The sequence below is a fragment of the Geotrypetes seraphini genome, chromosome 10, assembly GCF_902459505.1.
Source record: "Geotrypetes seraphini chromosome 10, aGeoSer1.1, whole genome shotgun sequence".
NCBI classification, from domain to species: domain Eukaryota; kingdom Metazoa; phylum Chordata; class Amphibia; order Gymnophiona; family Dermophiidae; genus Geotrypetes; species Geotrypetes seraphini.
Window position 1 is genome coordinate 90986929 of NC_047093.1, and position 24327 is coordinate 91011255.

Consider the following 24327-nt stretch of genomic DNA (forward strand, 5'->3'; position numbering starts at 1 on the left):
AGACTTAGAGGAGACATGATAGAAACCTTCAAGATCCTGAAGGGCATAGAAAAAGTAGACAGGGACAGATTTTTCAAATTAAGGGGCACCACAAGTACAAGGGGGCACTCGGAGAAATTGAAAGGGGACAGGTTTAGAACAAACGCTAGGAAGTTCTTTTTCACTCAGAGGGTGGTGGATACATGGAACGCGCTTCCAGAGGCTGTTGTAGACAAGAAAACATTAAATGGTTTCAAAGAAGATTTGGATAGATTCCTAGAAGAAAAACGGATTGAAGGGTATAGATAGGTATAGACCACTACTCAGGCAATGGGCCTGATGGGCCGCCGCGGGAGCGGACCGCTGGGCAGGATGGACCTATGGTCTGCCTCAGCGGAGGCAACTTCTTATGTTCTTAACTTATCTGGATTCAAAAAGCTGGAACTGTCCGTGACTGTCTAAGGTAAGTCCGTGATAAAAACCTGAACATTCTGCCCAGTAGTCACACTCATTATCAATTCATGATGATTATTATTATTATGTTTTTGGTTGGGGTTTTTTTTTTCAAATATTTATTAGGAAAATGAAAACACAAAGAAAGTATACCACAATCTGGAAACAGAAACAACCAAAGCACAAGACAAAAGGGTCTACCGCGTGGTGTCTGCGCGGAGACAAAAGATACACACCAAAAAACCAAATGTCAACCCACCCCCAACATCTGTGTTTCGGCAAAACTGCACAGTGTTTCATCTAGAGTTGTTTTTAGCTTTATATCTATGTGTCTTTGTATCAGGACCTCTGAGGAAGACAGTTTTGTCAAAACACGGACTGTGTTGAATCCGAATCCCCAATGTTTTGGGTTCTAAGTATTTCTCATGTGGATTATTGAACTGTAATTTTAATAAAGCCTGCATCTTGAACATCGTCTTCTCCACAGTGTTTTTGGTTTTGTCAGATTTTCATTCTTGTGGAGTACCTTTTGTTTGTGCTTTGTTATATGTTTGTCAGTTTCATTATGGATTTATATTTGTAACCCATTCTGAACTAATCTGGGAGGATGGCTTAGAAAACTAACTAACTAACCTCCCCCCCCTTTTTTACAAAAGCGTAGCGTGGTTTTTAGTGCTAGCTGCGGCGGTAACAGCTCCGACGCTGATAGGAATTCTATGAGCGTCATAGCTGTCACTTCTGCAGCCGGCGCTAAAAACCACGCAACACTTTTGTAAAAATGGGGGGGGAGGATAAATAAATAAGTAAAGGATTCCAACACTGATATTGAAATCCACTTGGGAACAAATGACCTGGCCCCAAATAACTCACTTGCAGTGAGTTTTTCAGAAGCTGCAGAAGAAGCTATAGTTTTTGGCACCTGTCTACGGAACGGAAGAAGAAAGACTACATAATAGAGAGAACTAAAATAGTGTCGACAAGAGGAAACACTGTTTTGCAACGTCTTTCTGTAGCAGAAAAGAGGATCCTAGTGAGAAATTCAGACAACAGGCATTTAAACTAGAGGGTGGAGATGGCAATTTAAAGTAGATGAGCTCAAGAAGTCAAGAGTCAAGAAGGAAGGAGTGGCCTAGGGTTTAGAGCTACAGCTCAGTACCCCGAGGCTTTGGGTTCAAGTCCAGTGCTGCTCCTTGTGACCCTGGGCAAGTCACTTAATCCTCCACTGCCCTAGGTATGCCAGGTAGATTGTGAGCCTGATGCAACGGATAGGGAAATATGCTTGAGTAAGACCGACAACCTCCATTGATAGGTGGCATAGGAATAATTAAAACCCTTGGAAGTCACCCCCAGCAAAAGCACAAGTGTGACAGCAGTGGAGGAATAAGCCATGTTAGCAATTCACTTGTTGGCAAAAATAGTAGGGGGAGAGTGGGGCAGTGGTTAAAGCTACAGCCTCAGCACCCTGAGGATGTGGGTTCAAACCTATGCTGCTCCTTGTGACCCTGGGCAAGTCACTTAATCCCTCTATAAAAATACTCTCTTCACCTTTACTTTTCACCAAATAGCCAGTGGCAAACTGGGACCTGAGGTTCTTCCTCTGATGTTAGGACAAGTAACAGTTGTTCTTACTAAAGTAAAGCTATTCCATCTCATCTATGTTTTCACTTATTAAGGAGTGGTGAAAAGTAAAGGTGGAGAGAGTATTTTTTTTAGAGGAATTGAGTTTTTCTCTTACACTGCCTGTATTTATTGTATGTTTTTGTCAAGTCACTTAATTCCCCATTGCTCCAGGTACAATAGATAGATTGTGAGCCTGCCAGATGGAAAAATGCTTGAGTACCTGAATAAATTCATGTAAACCATTTTAAGCTCCCCTGATAGAATGATATGGAAAATTAAATAAATAAATAAAGGTATAGTAAGCAAAGAAAAACTACACAGATGATGAGACAATCAATAAACTACAGCTGGAGGACAATTTGGATCTTCAAGCCCTAATTTTAGAGGCAGGCTTGGATAGTGTTGCTATCATAGGCGGCTCATGAATTAACTTGAGTGGGCTGAAGTTAGGACCCAAAGCAGTGAACTAGTTTAGAAACTGCTTGACTGATAGATGGCAGATGGTGGTGCTAAATAGAATTCACTTGGAGGAAAGAAAGGTAGGTACTGAGGCTGATTATAGTCAAGTGACATTGCCAAAGGTTTAGAAGAAAACGTTTGTCCATTTGCAGATGGCGTGAAGATTTGCAACAGTATGGCTATCCCAAAGGGAGTAAACAACATACTGTAAGACCTACAAAAATTAGAAGAATGGTCTAAGGCGGTTAAAATTTAATGTGAAGAAATGCAAAGTGATCATTTGGCTTGTAAAAATCCAAAAGAGCTTTAAATGATAGGAGGCAACAGACTAGGAGAGGTTCCTTGGGGTGATAAGTGTCTGAAGATCTCAAGGTGATGAAGCAATATGACAAGACAGTGGCCAAAGCCAGAAGGATGTTAGGCTGCAAAGAAAGAGACATAACCTTCAAAACATCATGCATCATTCACCGTATACTTTACAGAAACTCCGCAGCTCCTCTCATCCAGCTCTTCTCCATGGCATGGTCTACTTCCCGCAGAACCCTCAACAGGATACTTCTAAATCTCCCTTCCACAAAAAATCTTCAATACAAACGTGTTTTCCACTCCATGCTTACCTTTCTAGGAGTAAAAACTTTGAATGACCTTACAGAAACAACCAGAACAAAACCTAACCATGACATATTCCGGAAGAAACTGAAACTCATCTATTCGACACTGAATCCTGTATCCTCTCCTTCTCCCTCCACCCTCTCTCCCTTCTCCTTCCCATCCTACCTACCTTCTTCTCTTCTTCCTCCCTTCCTCCCCCCTTCTCTTTCCTCGCCCCTCTCTATAAGTCGCCTTGAGCCTGCCTAGGTATGAGCAACGCAGAAATAGAAGATTAGATTAGAAGAGAGGAGGTGATAATGCCCTGTGCAAATGGTGAGGCCTCAGTTGTTCTGTTTTGGAAGCCACATACAGTATCATTAAGGACATAAAAAGACTTCAAGCTGTTCAGACGAAGGCTACAAAAATGGTATGTGGTTTGCACTAAAAGATGTATAAGAAGAGACTTGAAGATTTGAATTATGTACACACTAGAGAAAAGGAGGGACAGGAGAGATATGATGTAAATGTTGAAATACTTTAAAGATATAAATATACAAACAAACCTTGTCCAGAGTGGAGAAGCAGTAAAACTAGAGGACATGAATTAAGAGTGCAGGAAAATAGACTTAGAAGTAACATCAAAAAAGACTTTCTCATTGAGAGGGTGGTAGATATCTGGAATATTCTACCAGTGGAGGTGGTGGGGACAAAAACAGTAACATAATTCAAAAACACAAGGGAGAAACAAAGAGGATGGGAAAAGGATGGTATCAAAGCATAACTTCAATGACCTTCACACTTTAAACAGGACATAAAGGGAAGGTAGCTTATATACAGAATTAGGTACAACACTGGCCACATTACTGGGCAGAGTGGCTGGACCTTACAGATCTTTATCTGCCATAAAGGATCAACATCTCTTAGCTATCCCTTCATTGAAAGTCATCAATACAAGACGTACCACAATCTTCTCTATAACAGCCCCTCAGTCCTGGAATAACCTCCCACTCTACCTAAGACTAGAAAAAAATTTAGGAAAATTTAAAGCTCTTCTTAAAAGCTTCTTATTTATAGATGCATTTAATGATTAAGTCTACTACTGACTAAATCTCTTTGCTTTGTCAAGCTAATTCTTTGAATTTACTGTTTACCCATCCTAATGTATTTCCCTTGAATTTTTAAACATAATAACTGTATGTAACCCTCGAATTAAATAATTTTCCTTATGTTTTAGTATTGTCAGTTAAATCCCATTTAAGGTTTAATTTTTTTTCTTTTTATGTTTGTATTTATTGTAAATGATATATTAATTAATTTGTACATCGCCTAGAAATGTGAATAGGCGATAAATCAAGACATTTAATAAACTTGGATAAACTTGGATAATTTACTATGTTATGATATATTCCAGGTCTCAGTTGGAGGTTATTTCAGAGTTTGGGTTCACTGAGGTGCTGAGAGGTATGAGGTATTCCTGTATGGAAGAAGTCAGCTTCTTATAAGGTGACTTGTGAGCCAAATGGTAGAAGGATTTTGGTTCTTTCCTCTATGGTAAAGAATATATTTTGAGCTTCATCCACCTCACCAACTGTTTAGCCAACTTTGTACCAGAATCCTGGACATGTGTAGCCTTAGCCAGTCAGCTGCTAAATATTGGTGTTGACTGGCTATGTCATGCAACATAGACGGTCAGCAACCAATCCAAAGACCGGGATATTCAGCGGAAAATAGCCAGCCTCCCACTGCACGGATAGCTGGCTAAAGGGTATTTGGCCAGGCAGGAGCCATTCCTAGCTGGCCAAATAGCGCTGAATATCAGCCAGGAAGCATTCATGAGCTAGATATGTACATATGTGTGCTAGGAATCTGGAATCCCCACTGCAGCTGGAAAGGTCACATTGGCTACCTACCTTGTCTGAAGGAGTAATAAGGTACACGGCCTCCAGGCTTGGGATGGGCTCTCTACGTTTATGGATGTCTTCCACAACTACAGTACGGACAAAGAGAAAGAGGAATCAGAAGGCAACATCCAGGAGGTTCAGTACTATAAAATACATTCAGAATACTGTGGCTTAATGTGGTTCCTAAGGAATTACAGGGTAAATTCTATAAAGGTAGGTGTTAACATTTATGTGTCAGTTACATGCATACATGATTAGCATATACACACGTATATATATGCATGCTCAGGTACATGCCAATATTCTGCCTAGGCACTATTCTGTAACTGTGTACATGTCTCACATAATGTGTAATTGACAGGTGCATGTACACGTGGGCAAGGTCCAGGCAGAGCACGGGCGTGACCCAAATGTGTGCAAGTTGCACAGTAATGTAAGTTATATGTGGAACTTAGGTGTACAAAATTACATCTGCTCTATGGCTAGCATTAAGGGGGAAACAGATTTTTGGCACAGAAAAAGCATTCTAGCAGTTCCAAGGTGCCAAAACAGGGAGATCCACGCAAAAATATACTCGCACCCTTTTATAGATTAGCGTGTAAGTGTTTTCACACAGATCTGCAAAGGTGGCGTTGCAATGGGAGGGTCATAGGCAAGTCAAACACATTTTCTTAAAATGTGTGCAGTTTTATAGAATTCAGGGAATTTATGTCTAATTTGTGCGCCAGGATTTAAACCTGGTTTCAGCTGGCTTAACTCCTTACACCCAAATTTAAATGACAATCCCCAGTGATATGTGGAGAGTGATGAGGAAAAAGCAAACATGCTAAACTAATACTTCTGTTATGGGCTCACAGAAGAAAATCCTGGGGAAGGACCGAGATTTTCTGGCAAAGTTACACATGAAAATGGAGTCGATTTCACGCCGTTCATGAAGGAAAGTATTTATGAACAACTTGAAAAACTGAAGGTGGACAAAGTAATGGGACCGGACTGGATCCATCCCAGGATATTGAGGGAGCTCAGAGAGGTTCTGGCGGGTCCTATTAAAGATTTGTTCAACAAGTCTCTGGAGACAGGGGTGGTTCCTGGGCATTGGAGAAGAGCGGTTGTGGTCCCTGTTCACAAAAGTGGTCGCAGAGATGAAGCGGGAAACTACAGGCCAGTAAGCCTCACTTTGGTTGTTGGAAAAAATAATGGAAGTGTTGCTGAAAAAAAGGATAGTGAACTTCCTAGAATCTAATGGGTTACAGGATCCGAGGCAATATGGCTTTACTAAAGGTAAATCGTGCCAAATGAACCTGATTTAAATTTTTGATTGGGTGACCAGAGAACTGGATCAAGGATGTCGTTTAGATTTCAGCAAAGCCTTTGACACGGTTCCTCATAGAAGGCTCTTGAACAAACTTGATGGGCTGAAGTTATGACCCATAGTGGTGAACTGGATTAGAAACTAGTTGACGGACAGACGCCAGAGGATAGTGGTTAATGGAATTCGTTCAGAGGAAGGAAAGATGAGTAGTGGAGTCCCGCAGGGTTCGGTGCTGGGGCCGATCCTGTTCAATATGTTTGTGAGCGACATTGCTGAAGGGATAGAAGGAAAGGTTTGCCTTTTTGCGGATGATACCAAGATTTGTAACAGAGTACTGAGGAGGGAGTGGAAAACATGAAAAAGAATCTGCAAACGTTAGAGGAATGGTTTAATATCGAGAACTACAATTCAATGCAAAGAAATGCAGAGTATTGCATTTGGGGATTAGATATCGTAAGGAGACATATGTGCTGGGAGGTGAGAGGCTGATGCATGGATGGGGAAAGGGACCTTGGGATGATAGTGTCTGAAGATCTAAAGGCAAAGAAACAGTGTGACAAGGCGATGGCTGTTGCCAGAAGGATGCTAGGCTGTATAGAGAGGCGTAACCAGCAGATGAAAGAAGGTGTTGATGCCCCTGTACAGGTCATTGGTGAGGCCTCACTTGGGAGTATTGTGTTCAATTTTGGAGATCGTATCTGGCAAAGGGCATAAGACAACTTGAAATGGTCCAGAAGAAGGCGACAAAAAATGGTAGGAGGTTTGCACCATAAGACGTATGAGGAGAGACTGGAAGCCGTAGAGGAAAGGAGGGACAGGGGAGATATGATTCAGACATTCAAATACTTGAAATGTATTAACGTAGAACGGGGTGGTTGATGCGTGGAATGCACTCCCAAGGGAAATGGTGGAGAGGAAAACGATGACAGAGTTCAAAAAAGCGTGTGATGAACAAAGAGGATCTCTAATCAGAAAATAATTGTATATATAGTAACATAGTAGATGACGGCAGATAAAGACCCGAATGGTCCATCCAATCTATCCAACTTGATTCAATTTAAATTTTTCCTTCTTAGGTAATTCTGGGCAAGAATCCAAAGCTCTACCCGGTACTGTGCTTGGCTTCCAACTGTTGAAATCTCCGTCAAAACCGACTCCAGCCCATCTACACCCTCCCAGCCATTGAAGTCTATCCTCTCCCAAACGGCCAAATAATGACAGACACAGACCGTGCAAGTCTGCCCAGTACTGTCCTTAATATTGAAGAACTAAGGTCAGTACTGGGCAGACTTGCATGGTCTGTGTCCCAAATATGGTCATTTGGTTGAGGATGGGCTGGGGAGGGCTTCGATGGCTGGGATGGTTTATATGGGCTGGAGTGAGCTTTGACAGAGAATTCAATAGATAGAACCTAAGAAAGTACCAGGCAGGGATCTGGATTTCTGGCACATAAATATCTAGAAAAAAGGACAATTTAAGTTGAGCAGACTGGATGGACCATTCGGGTCTTTATCTGCCATCATGGTTTTTAATTGATAAGTTTTAATGACCTTAATGTTGGCTTTTAAACATCTGCATTTTTGTTGTTTGAATCTTTAGTGCTACAGCGACATCTGGTGGGTAGGTTTGGCTTTGCAGTTTCTTTTTGTAATTTTGCATGCAAGAGTCCTATCTATTGAAACAGTTTTATTTAAATCCTTTTTTATTCCATTTTGCATTTTATGATACTTTAAAAGCTTTTTTTGCCATTTCTGAATTTTTATGTGTATGCATTATGGTTTGAATTGATGTTTATATTGATTATATTTATGCAGCTTCGTTATTTTTCGCAACCTTAGAATTACATGGTTCTAACTGTACTGAAAGTCAATCTCAGGAATTTGAAGTGGAGGTTTGTGGGGCAATTTGGTGTTCAATGACATGTGCAGATTTACCATGTAATTTCTTATGAAATGAAGGAACAGTTAAGTTGCAATAAATCCTTGTGAATGTTGTAACATCTACATGTCAGATAGAACCCGGAAGTCATCGGAGTGAAAAATACAGAAAACTGTCACCTAGAACCCTGTAATTCTAAGGTCGTGTTTCATCTAACATTTATTATTATTATTAATATCTTTATTGGAACAAGTAGTACAGCCATAACACAGCCAAAAATATCACAACAAGAAGACAGAAAATACTAATAATGCAGAAATCAGCTCAACATATGCAAAACTCCACACTCCAGGTACAAGGCAGCATCTATGTTATAAGATTTGAGGTTTGTATTGATTTTTATTTTATTTTATTACATTTACACGGCTTTTTTATTTACATCTAATACTTGAAATTATTCAAAGTATCCATATTGTATCTTTTATACTTTTTATATTATTGCATTTTTGAATCTTTTGTATTCCTGTATTTATGTAATGCACATGTATTTTTAGACCGATTTCATCAACCCTGAGGCAGGCCTCCGAATGGAGGCCGAAACACAGACCATGTCAGGTCACCAAAAACTAAGGACATTTTATCCTTGTATATATGTATTTATATGCGCTCTGTGTTTATTTAAATCTACATTAATAAAGGTTGTTATTTCCAAGTCCCACTCCCCACTTGGTTTTTTGAGAAGAAAGCAGAAAAACTGAAGAAAGTTGAATGTTAAAAGTTAATGCCAAAGATGGCTGAAGGGCAGAAAGTGAAGAAGGAGAGAAAACCAGCAAAAGAATAAGAAGGCCCTGGATACACAGTTAAGAGCATAGGCAGAAGGAAGTGCAACCAGATTGTGAAAAGATAAAAGGTAGGAAAAATGATTTTATTTTTAATTTAGTTTTTGAAATCATCTTTATTGACTGAAATGTAACCGTTTTGAGAATTTACATCTGCTTTCTATATTTTGCACTGTTTGGGAAGAAATTAATTTCTTTCTGTTTCTCTGGTGTTGTACTGCATGCAGAGTCTGGCATCTTCAGGTTTCATTTGTGTATACTTGTAAGGTATTACTATTAATGTAGAACAAAATCTTTTCCAGAGAAAGGAAAATGGTAAAACCAGAGGATATGATTTGAGGTTGAGGGGTGGTAGAATCAAGAGCAATGTAAAAAAAATTCTACTTTAAGGAGAGGGTGGTGGATACTTGGAATGCGCTCCCGAGAGAGGTGGTGGAGAGGAAAATGGTGACAGAGTTCAAAGAAGCATGGGATGAACACAGAGGATCTAGAATCAGAAAATAATAATAAATATTGAAGAAGTAAGACCAGTACTGGGCAGACTTGCACGGTGTGTGTCTATCTATGGCCTTTGTTGAGGATGGGCTGGGGAGGGCTTCAGTGGCTGGGAGGGTGTAGATGAGCTGGAGTGAGCTTTGACGGAGACTTCAGCAGTTGGAAACCAAGCACAGTACCGGGTAGAGCTTTGGATTCTTGCCCAGAAATAGCTAAGAAAAAAAAAAAAAATAAATTGAATCAATTTGGGCAGACTGGATGGACCATTCGGGTCTTTATCTGCCGTCATCTACTATGTTACTATGTATATTAGGCCATTTAGTTTGTGGTCCTGTATTTGCATAGGGTTTACCTATATTCTACATGTGTGTCCGAGGCTAGGTGTTCTGGTAGGAATGAATGTTGAGAAGCATTATTGGTGTCATGGTTCCAAGTAGGAAGATATTTGTCAGCTCTCCTTCAGCCCTTTTGCACTCAAAATGGCCCTCACTTAAACATTTGTGAAGATCACTGCCCTATAGTTATCATTTGGCTCCAGAAAAAGAAGGATGGATTATCTGCATTTTACTTCCATTGCTTTCAATGGAAGTAAAACCCAGATGTCTCGATCTGTCCTTTTTCTGAAGCACCTCTGAAAAGGCAATAAGCCTTGTACTATAGGTTAATGTTAAGGATTGCCTTTATAGGTTTCAAGGTTCCTGGAAATGACTGAGAGAAAAGCATTAAGGCCTCCTTTTACTAAGCAGCGTTAGTGAGTGCTGAGTGGCAGCCACACCAAAGCTCATAGGGATTTAGAGGGCTTTGGTGCAGTTATTGTGCCAGCCCGTGTTAATCGCCTTAGTATAAGAGGGCCTAAGTCATTTGCACATGATATTCTGAGGGCTGTACTTGATTGAATTTTTTTTTTCTTTATTTGCTGGCTTTGTTTTGATGCTTTGAAATGGACATTTCCTGTTTGTGCTATTTGGTTTGGCTTCAAAACTGAGAAAAGCACTAAGCTATGTGTCATTGGTTTATTGTTACACTAGAAAAAAGCACTAAGTTATTTGTATGTGATATTATGAGAGCTGTTCATGATATGTTTTACACATGAATAAATAGAGCTAAAATTATTGTCTGAACTAAAATATCACTGGTATTGAGCTAATGTTTGGCTTTCTGTATACAATGCAGGACCAAGCATGCCTCACAAGTTGTATTTTTATTGATGATCTTTCAATCAAAATAAAAGAAAAAACACCACTACAGACTTAAAATGTTTATTTGCAATGCCTTAGGCCCATAAAATTGCATAAAATCATCTTTGAGTGGGGAGATGTAGTGAAGAAAATTAAGACTGCACGGACAGTGAGGGGACAGGAATGAAAAATGTACTTTACTTCGGGGATGGGGTGGGACAGGGAAAAATCTTTGAATGCGGGAAGGAATGGCGATGGATCTTTGTCCCCACATCAGTCTCTGTGAACAGAAAGTTATTTCCTTACACTCCCATAAGTAATGAGCCTGCCCCATCCCAGACCATGTGGATGGTCTATAACAAACTTGTATAGGTTCCTCCATCAATTCTTCCCTATTTGGACCATCTTAGGACCAGACCACCATCTCTCCAGCTACTCTTCCACTCTTTCCAGCACAAAGAGGGAGGATCCCCTTGCTCTCACTTTCTCCTCCATTGGGGGAAAATAAAATAAAGAAATTTTAACTTTCATCAGCTGCCAATTTCAAAGCTGACTCGGTTAAGTGCGGGGCCTCTAGGAACATGGAGCCCTGTAGCCTCTTTTTTATTTTTTTAAAAGCAGTTTATTGAATGACAAAGTACAAACCAACAAAGCAGCTGATATAACATTTTCAGAATACAAAATACAGTGCACAAAACAACAAACCATCAGAACAGGCAGAGACAGTCAGAGTCCGGGTTGGGTTCTTATACTCAGACTCAGCCAAATCCCCCCCTACAGTAAACTCCCACCCACCCCACCACCCCCGTCCCACCCTTAACCCACTGGCACTGTAGGTACCACTGGTCTCCACAGCTGGATGAGTACTTGGCTTTTAATCAGAGGGGGTAAAGAAGCCAAATAAGACGTCCAAACGGACAAGAAGAGCGTACTACGATGTCGAGAAAACCGAGCTGACAAGGATTCTCATATCATTAAAAGATGAAATCATTTGCACTAGCCGACAAACTCTCAGATTCAGATTACTTTCTCTTTGACATCCTACTTACCTTAGCTTTGAAGATTATCCTCACCTACTGGAAGGACTTGTCTAAAGCTACATACTCACAATGGTGGAATCTCGTCTGCCTCACTTACAGAACGGAGGCATATTTGGCTAAATCTTCCAATAGGTTTCCTCGATTTCAGCTCAGATGGAATCTGCTGAAGCTTTATTTGCAACCTTCTCTTTCTTGAGTGAGCTCTCTTTTTCCTTTTCTTCCCTTTCTTCTCCTTTTCTCTCTTTTTCCTTTTCTTCCCTTTTTTCTCTTTTTCTCTCTTTCTTCTATTTCATTTAATTTCTTTTACTTCATTCCTTATCCCATATTTCTACAAGGATCATGCTTGTTCATGTAGTTAGGATACTGTTTACTGTATTAGATATGCTTCAGTTATACAGTATTTTTGAAATTGTGACTATATTCTCATGCTTTGTACTACATCTACTTTTATCGCTGGTGCTTTATTTCTGCATATCTCTTGATGTTCGTTCCATTTGACTGTTTTACTCCAAGCTTTGTAATTTTAAAAACTCAATAAACAAACATTGACTAAAAAAAAAAAAAAAGATGGAATTTATTGCGCCAATACCAAATGGTGGGTGGTGGGTCCTGGAGCCAATGATTTAAAATACATTTCTTACCTACTATATAGCCATTGCAGATAAGTAAAGAATCACCAGCAGAGAGTCCACCCAGAAAACCCTTAGCTAAAAAGAGAATCCCCTCAACCTGAAAAGGAAGGGCATAACCCACCAGAGTCTATAAATAACAACGGACCTCCGACCAAAAGGCTGCAATAACTGTACAAGACCAGAGACCGTGCGCTAGAGAGTTATCAACCCGGTGGCATTTCAAACATGTAAAGGTAAAGGCACACCCAAAGTGAAAACCCTGCTTCTGAGAAATATAACCCCGATAAAGGACCTGAAATTGACATTCCTGAAGCTCAGCACTCTGCACCACCCGAGGGATTTGCTGTACCAAAGGAGACAAGGATGCCACCCTAGGGCGGCAGCCCCCAAGTCCTGAGTCCACAGAGACAGAAGCTGAAAATAGTCCCTCCTTGGCTGCAGAGCCACCAGCCGGCGATGATTTTGAGACACCGAGAGCCAATCCCAGTCATCATCAAAGAAGAAATTCTGCAAAGTGATCAAAAAAGCATGTTGTAAGGACTCCCTGGGCAGAGTACTAACGTAATGAGAGAGGTGCCGGTACGCAAAATGATCCAAAGCACTCAGGGACCAGAACAACTGGAGAAGCGGGAAAGGAGAAGAACTCCCATCCGCCTGAAGGAAATGCCCCAGATTACATAGCCCCTTTCGCACCCATCGTTTAAAAACAACATTATCTTGACGTGGACAAAATGCTGCGTTACCCAGCAGAACCGAGCTAGAAGATGAATGGCCTCAAAACCACAGCACACACCTCCAAGCCCTGCGCAGCGGGCAAACCAAACAGCTATGATCCCCAGGACCCAACCGCTGCTTCCCATCCCAATGTAAGAGATAAGGCAAGGCCCAGGGAAAAAATAATCGGTCTCCAAGACTACATCTGTGTATTGAGAACTAGCAAAAAGCCAGTCCTTCAAATGGTGGAGCAAACAGGCCAAATTATAAAGATGAACCAAGGGAAGTCCCAAGCCACCCGTAGACCAGGATCCATAAAGAAAAGTACTGTTCATCTTACCTTTCTTGCCCCCTCAACAAAAGGAGAGAACCAATCTCTGAAGACTAGCCAGGTCTTTTTTCAAAAGAATCAAGGGAAGTGTTTGAAGTGTAGGAAAGACAACCATCTGAAAGAGATGAACACGGCCCATCAATGAGAGAGGAAGATTCACCCAGCGACGCAGAAGCCCCCTAGTTTCTGTCAACAAATGATCCACATTCAAATGATGTAAGGCCCTAACATGTACTGACAAATGAATACCCAGGTAATGAAAGGAACGATCTGCCCATCGTAAGGGGAATCCAGGTCCCCAGCCCTCACGCAGAGAGTCCGGAAAATCAAGAGCCTCCGACTTGTGAGGATTCAGACGAAAGCCTGAAAAATCCCCATATTCCCGAAAACTCTCCAAAAGGATGGGCAAGGAGGCTGAAGGATCGGTCAAATATACTAAGAGGCCATCCACAAAGGCCGCCACTTTGAAATGATGAGTCCCTACCGCCATCCCTAGGATCTCCGGGTTAGCCTGAATGTCCTGAATAAGAGGATCCAGCGTTAAAATGAACAATAAGGGTGAAAGGGGGCAACCCTGCGTGTGCACCAGCAAATTGGAAACGGATCTGATAAAACATCATTCGCCCACACCCGCGCCCGGGGATCTGCATAAAAAGTATGCACAGCTTGAATAAACCAAGGACCCAAGCCATAAGCTCGCAAGACTGCAAATAGAAAACCCCAATCAACCTGGTCAAAAGCTTTCTCAGCATCAAAGCTGATCACCAGGGAAGGGAGCTGATCCTGTGTCACCCGTCCCAAGGCCGCCAAAATACGCCGGACCTGTTGCCTCTTTTTAAGGCTGGCCTTGCCTCTATCATTCTTCCTCATAAGTTACAACTGTAACAGCCTGCACTGTGTTAGAATAATATGGAACACACACATTCTTGATGATCTCTCTCTCACTCTTGCTCAGGGGACTCAAGGTATCTGAGTCATCAAGCTCTAATTGGTGGTAGATGGAAACTCTTATATAAAGTAGTGTGTTTCTTTCCTCAGCCTTAGGATGTTTTGGGAACCAGTAACATTGTGGATGATGTCCCTGGGTTTTCACCAGATGGAATTATCAGATGGAAACAGCTTATTCCCTCTTTCTCCTTCAGTCTTCCAGAGGAGTGAAGGAGTTCCCGGTTTCCTAAATACCCAGAATAGGACAGAAGTCTCTGTGGCTTCTTTCTCCTCCATAGGTATTGAAAACTCTTTTAGCTGTAATGTAATGCATTAGCAGAGCACAGACATAAGGAACGTGGATTTTTGGCTTCAATAATTGGTTGCCTTGGGTCTTAGAGACACCACTGAATATTTTGTGATTTCACTACAATAGCTTTGACACTAGATTTGGCGGCAAGTATCACAGACTGATTTTGGACACCATACTTACTCGTTATCCCTTCTGTCATGATGTCAGTCATTTTACAGCAGGAAGAGAGCATCCGCATGCTAAGCTGATCAACCACCAGTACCTGCAAGTTTGAACAGAAAAAAAAAGAGTCAACTTACTGCACTCACAGAAATACGAAAACAGCAATATGACAGCAAAGAAGGACCATTAAGCCCACCTGTGCTACTCAGTTTACTTATACGAGTATATCAAATGTGGACACATGCACCGTGGATGCTGGCCTACAAGAGAAACTCCCAAGCGTTGTCATTCAACTATTGCAGGTGTTAATTTCATGCCACAGAGCAACAGGTTCCTTGCAGGCAGACCTTCGTCCCTCTTCCCTTCTGTGGCACAAGTATGTTTACATGTAACACAGGAGAGCAATTTGTAACTCCCACATATACCCCCAAATCTTTTGTAAATTGCCTCCCAGTGAAGAATAAGGATTAATCTGGCCCTGGCATGTCCTTCAATATGAGCATGCACTTCTAATTCAGACTCTTTACTTTTTTTTTTTTTTTTTTTTTAATCAATGGGAAAATCTGAGTCCTTGTACGGATCAGAGACTAGCTTGGATTAACCAATTTCTTATCTCATGGAGTCAAGTGGCAACCCTAGCCTACAGAGACTAAGGGCCAGTTTTAAGGATCACACAATATTAAAGGGAAAAAAATTGAAAAGGTCAATAAGTCAATTTAAGGACCTTTTACTATGATGCGGTAACAAATAGCACATGGGAAAGACCCATGCTAAGGCTAAAGCCATTTTTACCACGGCCATAAAATGGCCTGTTTTCTATTTATTTCATCAATGTTACCATTAGCATGCAGCCATTGAAAGGACTTTCTGCGCAAGCATAGAATTAGCACATCCTATGTTAGGCTGTTAAGGCTGCTTTACATGCAGAAATCTGAAATAGTCTGTTTTTATCCCAGACTGCCATCTTCTGCAGCTTACAGAAAAAAATAATGCTAACCAATTTTAAAAAACCAAAAATACCTCCCATCTTCTCAAAGACCAGTGGAACTTTTTTACAACTCATCAATGTAGGCCACAAAAGAAGAACCCCTCATCATTTACTGTACACATATTTGCTTGTACTGCATTTCTGAAAACTTTCAACTCTTCCAGAAACTATAGGAACTTGGAGCTCCTGGCAAATAACGTGTAATTTCACATTTAATACAAGTTGGCTGGCTCTTTGCCCTAATTTTGCCCCGTGTTTGCGTCAGGTACTGTGAAGAGATGAAGAATCGTTTTTTTTCTCATTTTCCATGGACACTTCTCTGCATTGTCTTGCTTCAGCTCATCCTCTCGGTGGCCCCTGTGTGGCGGGAGATGTCTTTGAAGACCAGAGGAGCTCAGGAGTCCCATTTCCCCTTTTAACCCTTTGCAATGCTGGCAAACACCTCAGTGCGACACTCAGTGTCTTTACCTTCCATTCACTCTTCTTCTTCACTTTTCGAATCACATCATGCATAATCTCTGCAAGAAAGAGAAAACAGGCTTACTCCCAACAGCACGTCAGGATATCCTCACGTGTCGTCTCTGATGGCCTGTGCTCTCAGGCCAGTCCTGTTTCTAATCAAAGGTCCCACTGTACTTATCGTGGATGCTTCGAGAATGATCAAATGAAAACATTCTGAAAGTGCAGTTTGAAGAACAGCATTTTTTCCCCATGGCAGTCAATATTCTGCTGCTTTTTAACTGTCCCACAGGAGGGTAATTTTCAAAGCCATTTCTGTGAGTAGAATAGTTACCAAAGAAATGGGCTTTTATAAAATTGTTTTCTGTGCAGTGCCATTTCATGTACAGTTTTATGCATTGTAGGGGAGAAGTGTTGCTGAGGGCATAATTGGGGCTGAGTTTGTGTTACACTCTTATTTTAGAATTTTCAAAAGGTCTTGCGCATGAATTAGCAGGGAGCAGGTGTAAGGATACTTCTCCTAAGGCAATTTTCAAAGCAAAAGTACGCATCTACTTTTACTTTGAAATGCCTGCAAGGTAGAAAATAACACGGGGGACAAAATTGTCCCCGTTCCCTACCCGATGCCTATGAGCTCTGCCTTAACCGCACAAACCTTGAACACTTATGATTTTAAAATGTTTGAGGCCTGTGCAGATGAGGATGGAGCTTGCAGGAATGGGCCAGGGACAGGAAAAGAACTTGTGGAGGATGGGAAAATGAGTTCCTGCGAGGACGAGGAAAAATTTGTCCACATGCCATTCTCTGCTGCAAAGTCCATCAAATGAAAATGGTTCCCAATGCGGGAAGTTATAAAATGACCCGTTTCCTATTATAAATACATCTCTAAAATGCACAAAAGTGTTGTTTTCCCCTGGACTTTGCCTGCTTTGCATTGCACTCAAGGTGCCCATTCCACTTACCTTATTTGTGTCCCTTTCAGGATTTTATTACCAAAATTTTGCACCAGTCACAGGCAATGTTAGCCTTCTTGCAATCTGGCACACAGTATGAAAGCCTGAGCACAATTCTGGTAGAAAATGAAATGGTCTGGTGATTATATCAAAAGGCAGAGAACCAGGGATGTCAGGATTCAAATCCTACTTTTTTCCACAGACACTCTTTATAACCTTAGGCAAGCCACTATCTCAGGTACTCAATTTAGATTGTAAGCTCTTTGGGGAAGGAACCCATTGTACCTGAATACTTGTTATCACTATAGAGTGCTGTGTATGTCCAGCTGTGCTACAAAAATGATCAGTATTATTATTGAGTGAACTGACCAGGTCAATTTACCCAGGTAAAAGGAGATTTGAAAATTACCCTCTAAAACCTGCAGTGGACAAAGCTGCAAAAATTGATTCATTAATGTATTCAAGTTTATTAATTGTTTAATATTATGCCAAATGGATTTACCATCTTAGTAGTTTACAATAAAATTAAAAATAAAGTCATAGAAGGAAAAGAAGGGGGAAAGGGAATTTGATATACAGTAAAACCTTGGATTGCAAGTAACTTGGTTTGCAAGTGTTTTGTAAGACAAGCAAAACTTTTTATTACATTTTAACTTGATATACAAGTAATGTCTTGCAATACAAGTACATACAGTATACACACATCACTACTGAGCCGATGGTTCTTCTCTCTCTGCTGCTGCGGGAGTGTAGTGACTGTTCTAAATGAGCTAGGTCTTGCAATACAAGTACGTATAGTATTTTATATTAAAGTTTTTGGGTTGTGGAATGAATCATCTGAGTTTCCATTATTTCCCATGGGGAAATTCACTTTGATATATGAGTGCTTTGGATAACAAGCATGCTTCTGGAATGAATTATGCTCGCAAACCAAGGTTTTACTGTATTGCCTTTCTATGGTTACACTCAAAGTAGTTTACATATGACATACAGGTACTTATTTATGTTTCTGTTTATTTAACATTTGATAACCTACTATTACTGCATGCAGATCAAGATGGTTTACAATAAAATCAAAAGTAAAGTACATAAAAATTGTACAAGAAAGAACACCAATTTTTTGATAGGGCAGAAAAGATGTTACTCATTCATTATGGTATGAGCCAAAGACAGACTCATACCCCCTCTTTTACGAATGCATAATGCGGGTTTTAGCACCGGCAGTGATGATAACTGTTCTGATGCTCATATATGAGCGTTGGAGCAGTTACTGCCAATGCTGGAGCTAAAACCCGCGTTATGCATTCGTAAAAGAGGGGGTTTAGACTCATAACAGTAGACAATGCTTCAACCAAAACAGTTCCTCAAATTAGGAAATGTTTTTACCCATAGAGCAAGTCTATTGGATCCAGTAACTGTTTGGATAATGTTCATTTTTCTGGGTTAGTTGGAAATTCCAAAAGCTAACCCAAAGAAATAGGTTTTCAGTAACATCTTGAATTTTGGGAAATTTAAAGTTCTGAATGGAGATTGGGAGGCCAAACATTCCAGAGAGAAGGTAAGCTGATAACCGGGTTGTTTCATAATGAGCCTGTTTAGGCAATGGTAAAACTAGGTGGCTACACTCCATGATGATGTATATCCAGGGCAGGATTAATCAATAGGCCAAGTAGGCACGTGCCTAGGGCCCAAAATGATCAGGGGGGCCCGATGAAGGAGGGCATCAACATTGTTTTTTCCAAACGGCGATGGGCCCCCCCGATCGGCAATGCGGCCCCCCCCCATCGACAGAAAGTAAGACAAGCAAGTAACGTGGGTAAGAAAGGCAACGGGAACTATAATTGTGCAAGCGGTGCTGCTTGCCCAAAGCTTCCCTCTGACGCAGCTTCCTGTTTCCGCCTGGGCGCATGGCGGGGCGGGGCAGGGGGCCCAGTGTACTTGTGTGCCTAGGGGCCCTCGACAAATTAATCCTGCCCTGTGTATATCGAATTCTGATAGAAGACAGATAGGAGTTGCTGCTGCAGGAGATGGATTTTGTGGATCGGAAGGTGAGTGGGAAGGGGGCAACATTGGGTCATGCTAGTAAATAAGTGGGAGATGCTGGGCCATGGGGCCCCCTAGAGTTATGGGGCTCAGGGCAGCTGCCCTGCTTGTCCCTCCTCTAACACTGGCCCTACATGTAAGCAGGACCCCTTAGCTGATGCGATGTCATCAGAGTAGTGCATTGGGCCCCCCTCCCCCGAACTCCTCAGGCCTACTGGTCTAACCCTTTAATCCAGCCCTGCTTCTTCCAAAGCATATCGAGTGGGACAAGATAGGAAGTAGGAAAGTAGAATTTTAACAGTGATAGAGACAATGAAGAAGATACATAGGCAGAGGTACTAGGGCCCTGGGACTGGTAGCATGGAATCTTGCTACTATATGGGATTCTGCCAGGTACTTGTGAGCTGGATTGGCCACTGCTGGAAGCAGGATACTGGACTAGAGGGACCATCAGTCTAACCCAGTATGGCTATTCTTATGCTTTTATGTTCTTAAACATATCTGATATCCTGCATTAACCTTCAGCCATGCCTCCACCCCCTCACCCTCAGTGTTCAGCATCTCCCCTTCTCTTGTGTTCTGCTCCATATTGGTAGAAGTGGGACTGGACAATGGCCCGAACCACAGTCATCATAAGATCGTAAAACTGTTTATTGATATCCAAAGAACAGCCCAAACCCAACATAGCACTGTGTTTCGGCGCGACGACACGCCTGCATCAGGGGTACAGCGCATGAGAAGTCTCCAGAGTGTGCTCAGAAAAGCACTCTGGAGCCTCCTCATGTGTTGTACCCCTGATGCAGGTATGTCTTCGCGCCGAAACACAGTACTATGTTGGGTTTGGGTTGTTCTTTGGATAGCAATAAACAGTTTTACGATCTTATGGCGACTGTGGTTCGGGCCATTGACTTTGGTGTGTGAGTCGAAGGTCCATTGCTACTACTTCTGTGGGCCTGTATCCTGCTGGACTCTGTGTAGTTCTTTGCCCTTCCCCATATTCTTGGAAGAAGGCTGTTTGTGTTTAAGTGTATGTTAAGTATTGCCTATAGCAGATTCTAGTACTTGCCTTTAAATAGGATAGTACTACTAAATGATTTAATTGTAGGCTTCTTGAGACCACATGGAAAACTCCCTGTGTATTATGGGACGCTTTCTATTGGATGGACTAGCAGCGCCCCCCACCCCCCATGTGCATCTCTACTGTCAAAAGAGGGAAAGAGGAGGCAGAAAACTAAACTGGGAATCAAATTCTGGGTTTTCCAGATGGCAGGGAGCAGCACTTATGACTGAGGGCTAGATGCACAAAACATGGGTCGTTAAGACTGTCTGAGTCACTGTTGGCCAATTTTTTGGCCAACTCTGGAACAGCGATTAATGTTCCAATAAGTTTCCATACAAATAATTTGCACGGAGGGTTGCCCTAATCCCATCTGACCAGTCGCTCTGAGAGCAACTTCAACACATGCACAGATCCGGTTTGGGGAATCCCAAACAGCTGAATGGCAGGGAAAGCCCCAAAGCAGCCTCCTGCCATTCAGCTGTTAGGGCATTTTTCCACCCAGGGGAGGGGCCTTAGGTATTTGAGCTTGCCTATGGCCCCTCCCAGGGGGATTCAGAAGGAGGAGCCTAAGGCTCTGATTGGCTCAGTCAAGTCAATCAGGGCCTTAAGCTCCTCCCTCTGTATCCCTGGGATACAGTTGGAGGAGCCTATGCTTTAATTGGCTCAGATGACTTAAGCCCCTTCCTGTGCATCCCAGGATGCACTGAGAAGGGGAAGACCCACCATTTTGCAGTGGCGAGCCAGAGGAGCTGGAGGGACTGGGCATCTCTCCTGCTGTCAACTAATTTCCAGGTACGGAAGGTTCAGGGTGGTGTGGGGAGGATTCGTGGGGTATCCGGTGGCAAGAGATAGTGGGAAAGAGAGTGTAAGTTCAGGGGGGGATCAATGCAGGGGAGTTTGCAGTGGGCAGGAGGGAGTGGGCATCCCTCCTGCCTCTATTCTATTTCCAGGGGGGAGGGATCATCAGGGAGAGCCGGCATCAGGGTGGAGCCAGCACAGCATTTTTTTTTATGGGCCACATATTGTCTGTGTTACACACACCACATCTGTCTCCATAGAAAAAAAAGAAAAAAAATCCTAGGCAGATCTGTTGGGTTTTCGGATTGGTGGTGATGATCGATATTTTTTGTATATCGCATCGGTCAGCTTGTTTGCATGGCATTTACCTAATTTGCAAGGCTAAGTCAGAGGATAAGTGATCACAGAAAACCACATGATGAGCCGTTTTATGCATTGGGTTGGCAAATACGATCAGTTGCTAATCTGTCAAACCGGTTTAGCAAAGATGGTTAGACAATCAGAGACGTTAATATATCTAACCTAGCAACAACAGAAAAAAGAAAGAAAAGAGCAAGTAAAGAACAGAACAAGAAGGGGGCAGCGTAGATGACCAACTAATCCAGAATCCCCTCCCAACCTGAATTACGAATTAAGAAGAAGGCTGCGTGCCCTATGTGGCAAGGAGGCCCAATACACTTCCCAAATATCCTGAAATCTCTCCCAGCCACCGAGCTTCTCACCTGAGACAGCTCTACACTTCATCAGAGCCAGTTCAAAGAGAAATTGTTTCCACTGGCCCACAGAAGGAGTAGCTGCCACCCGCCAAAACACCAAGATTACCTTAGCTAACAGAAGTGCCTTAGACACCATAAGATGGTGTCCGCCAGACAAACTCCCCAGAGCATTTCCAACATAAAAAAGGGCAAGCAGGGGCATACAGGCAGGGAAGGCAACAAGGACACAAGAAAAGCCCATGTTCCAGCCCTGAAGTGGCATATGTTAGGGCAGGCCCAAAACAGATGCCCCAACGTGGCACAAGCCTGACCACATTTGATACATGCATCCTGCTCAGTAAACCCTGCCTGAAATGCCCTCCAGGGAGATATAAAAGCTCTATGGAAAAACTTATATTCCTATTCCCTGTGAGACATATTACAAGAGACCACTACAACATGCTGAAAACCCTGAGAGATAACATCGGATGCTATAGTAACGGATAAATCCTAGCTCCAAGGCCGTGCCAACTTAATAGAGAGGGTATCAGGGGGAAGAGCCAAAAGAGTAGAAGTACAAGGGGTCACTCAGAGAAATTGAGAGGGGACAGGTTTAGAACAAATGCGAGGAAGTTCTTTTTTACCCAGAGGGTGGTGGACACATGGAACGTGCTTCCGGAGGTTGTGATAGGCCAGAGCACACTACAGGGTTTCAAGGAAGGTTTAGATAGGTTCCTAAAGGATGAGGGGATTGAGGGTTACAGATAGATGTAGAGGTAGGTTACAGAAATGGTCAGGAACCACTTCACAGGTCACAGACCTGATGGGCTGCCGCGGGAGCGGACCGCTGGGCGCGATGGACTTCTGGTCTGACCCAGTGGTGGCAACTTCTTATGTTCTTATATTCTTATACCATATTTTTCGCTCTATAAGACACACTTTCCCCCCCCCCCCAAAAGTGGGTGGAAATAAGGGTGCGTCTTATAGAGCGTATACTAACTAACCCCCCTCCCCTGTCTTAATTTCTCTGGTGGTCCAGCGCTGTAGGGCAGGAGCTTTCAGCCTCCTGCCCTTCCATCCGGCTTTCTCCCCAGTGGCAGGCAGAGTTGGAGCGGCAAGAAGGCAGGTGCGAGTTTTTTGCTTCCTGCCTTGCCGCTCCGTGAATGGCAGTCCAGCCTTACAGCCTCCTGTCCTTTTCTCCTTTCTCTCCCCGAATTGCACCAGCAGCGGCAGAGCGGCAAGCAGGCAGGTGCAAGTTTTTCACTTCCTGCCTTGTCCCGCGCCGCTCTGTGAATGGCTTCTTGACTGGATCACCAAAGTGCGTTCCTGTTCGGTGCTGCTCAGTGGTTGAAGAAACCCGATCTCGCGGCAGCCACCGACCGGGTTAGCAGCGAGGCAGGAGCACAGAAAGCTCGCTCCTGCCCGCCGCACCTCTGGTCCAGCAAGGATCGTCAGAGTAGGTACGACAGACGGCAGGGTGCAGAGCCTGGTGGCGGCCTGCAATAATTCTGGGAGGGGGGCACTGGCCTCAATATAAACTGGGAGCCCCATTTTTTGGCCAATTTTTTGGGCCCAAAAATCCCGGTTTATATTTGAGTACATACGGTATATCTCTCATTTGAATTTCAGTGCTGTTAGTAAGTATATTTTTGAAACTGTTTTATGGTGATCCTGTTATTAAATTTCAATTTACAGATTTTAACTTTATCTCATTAATTTTATCTATCTATCTATCTATCTTTGGTCATTTTACTACTGATATGCTGCTAACAAAATTGTAAGTTTTATGTTGAATTCTACCTGCTGTACACTACCTTGGGTGAATCTCTTCATAAAAGTGATTAATAAATCCCAATAAATAAATAAAATAATATGGGATTTTAACATGTAGCAAGCCCAAAACTAATGTATCTAGCACTACTTTTTATTACAGGTTCAGACATTTATTCGGATTTAGTCACATATTTGGTCATTTACATTAATATCATTCAGTGGTAACTATATATCCAACTGCTGAATATTCCCATATGGATATCTTGTTTGTGTAAATTTATATGCTAAGCATAGTGCTGAAAATTTGTAGCAGTTTATCTAAACAGAAAAGAAGTCAGGGAAATGGAAAAGTGAACCTTGCTGGTTGAATGTGGTATATTGCTGTGGCGTATTGCTGTATGCTCTCCCTAGCATAGAGGTCCCCGGTAATCTAGAGGTCACCATGGGCAAGAATGCAAAATACTCACTAATGTCATGGAATTCATTTTGTCCATAATACATGCACAAGTACTTGAAAACATCTGTAAAACTGAAGAAACTATAGAAAATACAATTTATCCTCCCTGGGTGTAGAGAAGACCCACCATGATGTCCTGTTTTTCATTCATGCACAAAATTGGAGAAGTGCAGATGTAATCTGGTTTATTATGCACACTAAGGTATAGCAAGTCGGCTGTAGACTCTTACTTTCATTAAAAAAAAAAAAAAAAAAGATTGAGCTCTCAAAACTTCAC

General features: G+C 42.2%; 1 protein-coding gene across 3 annotated transcripts in view; it reads right to left on the reverse strand.

The window, feature by feature from the left end:
- Positions 1–24327, reverse strand: part of STXBP1 (syntaxin binding protein 1) — a 203423-nt gene that overhangs the window by 108870 nt on the left and 70226 nt on the right. For all 3 annotated transcript variants that reach the window (XM_033959889.1, XM_033959888.1, XM_033959890.1), the window contains exons 2-4: positions 16281–16330; positions 14843–14924; positions 5013–5089 (exon numbers count right to left, since the gene is read on the reverse strand). In XM_033959889.1, coding sequence (XP_033815780.1) covers positions 5013–5089; positions 14843–14924; positions 16281–16330 — 209 coding nt within the window. The remainder of the gene's footprint in view (positions 1–5012; positions 5090–14842; positions 14925–16280; positions 16331–24327) is intronic.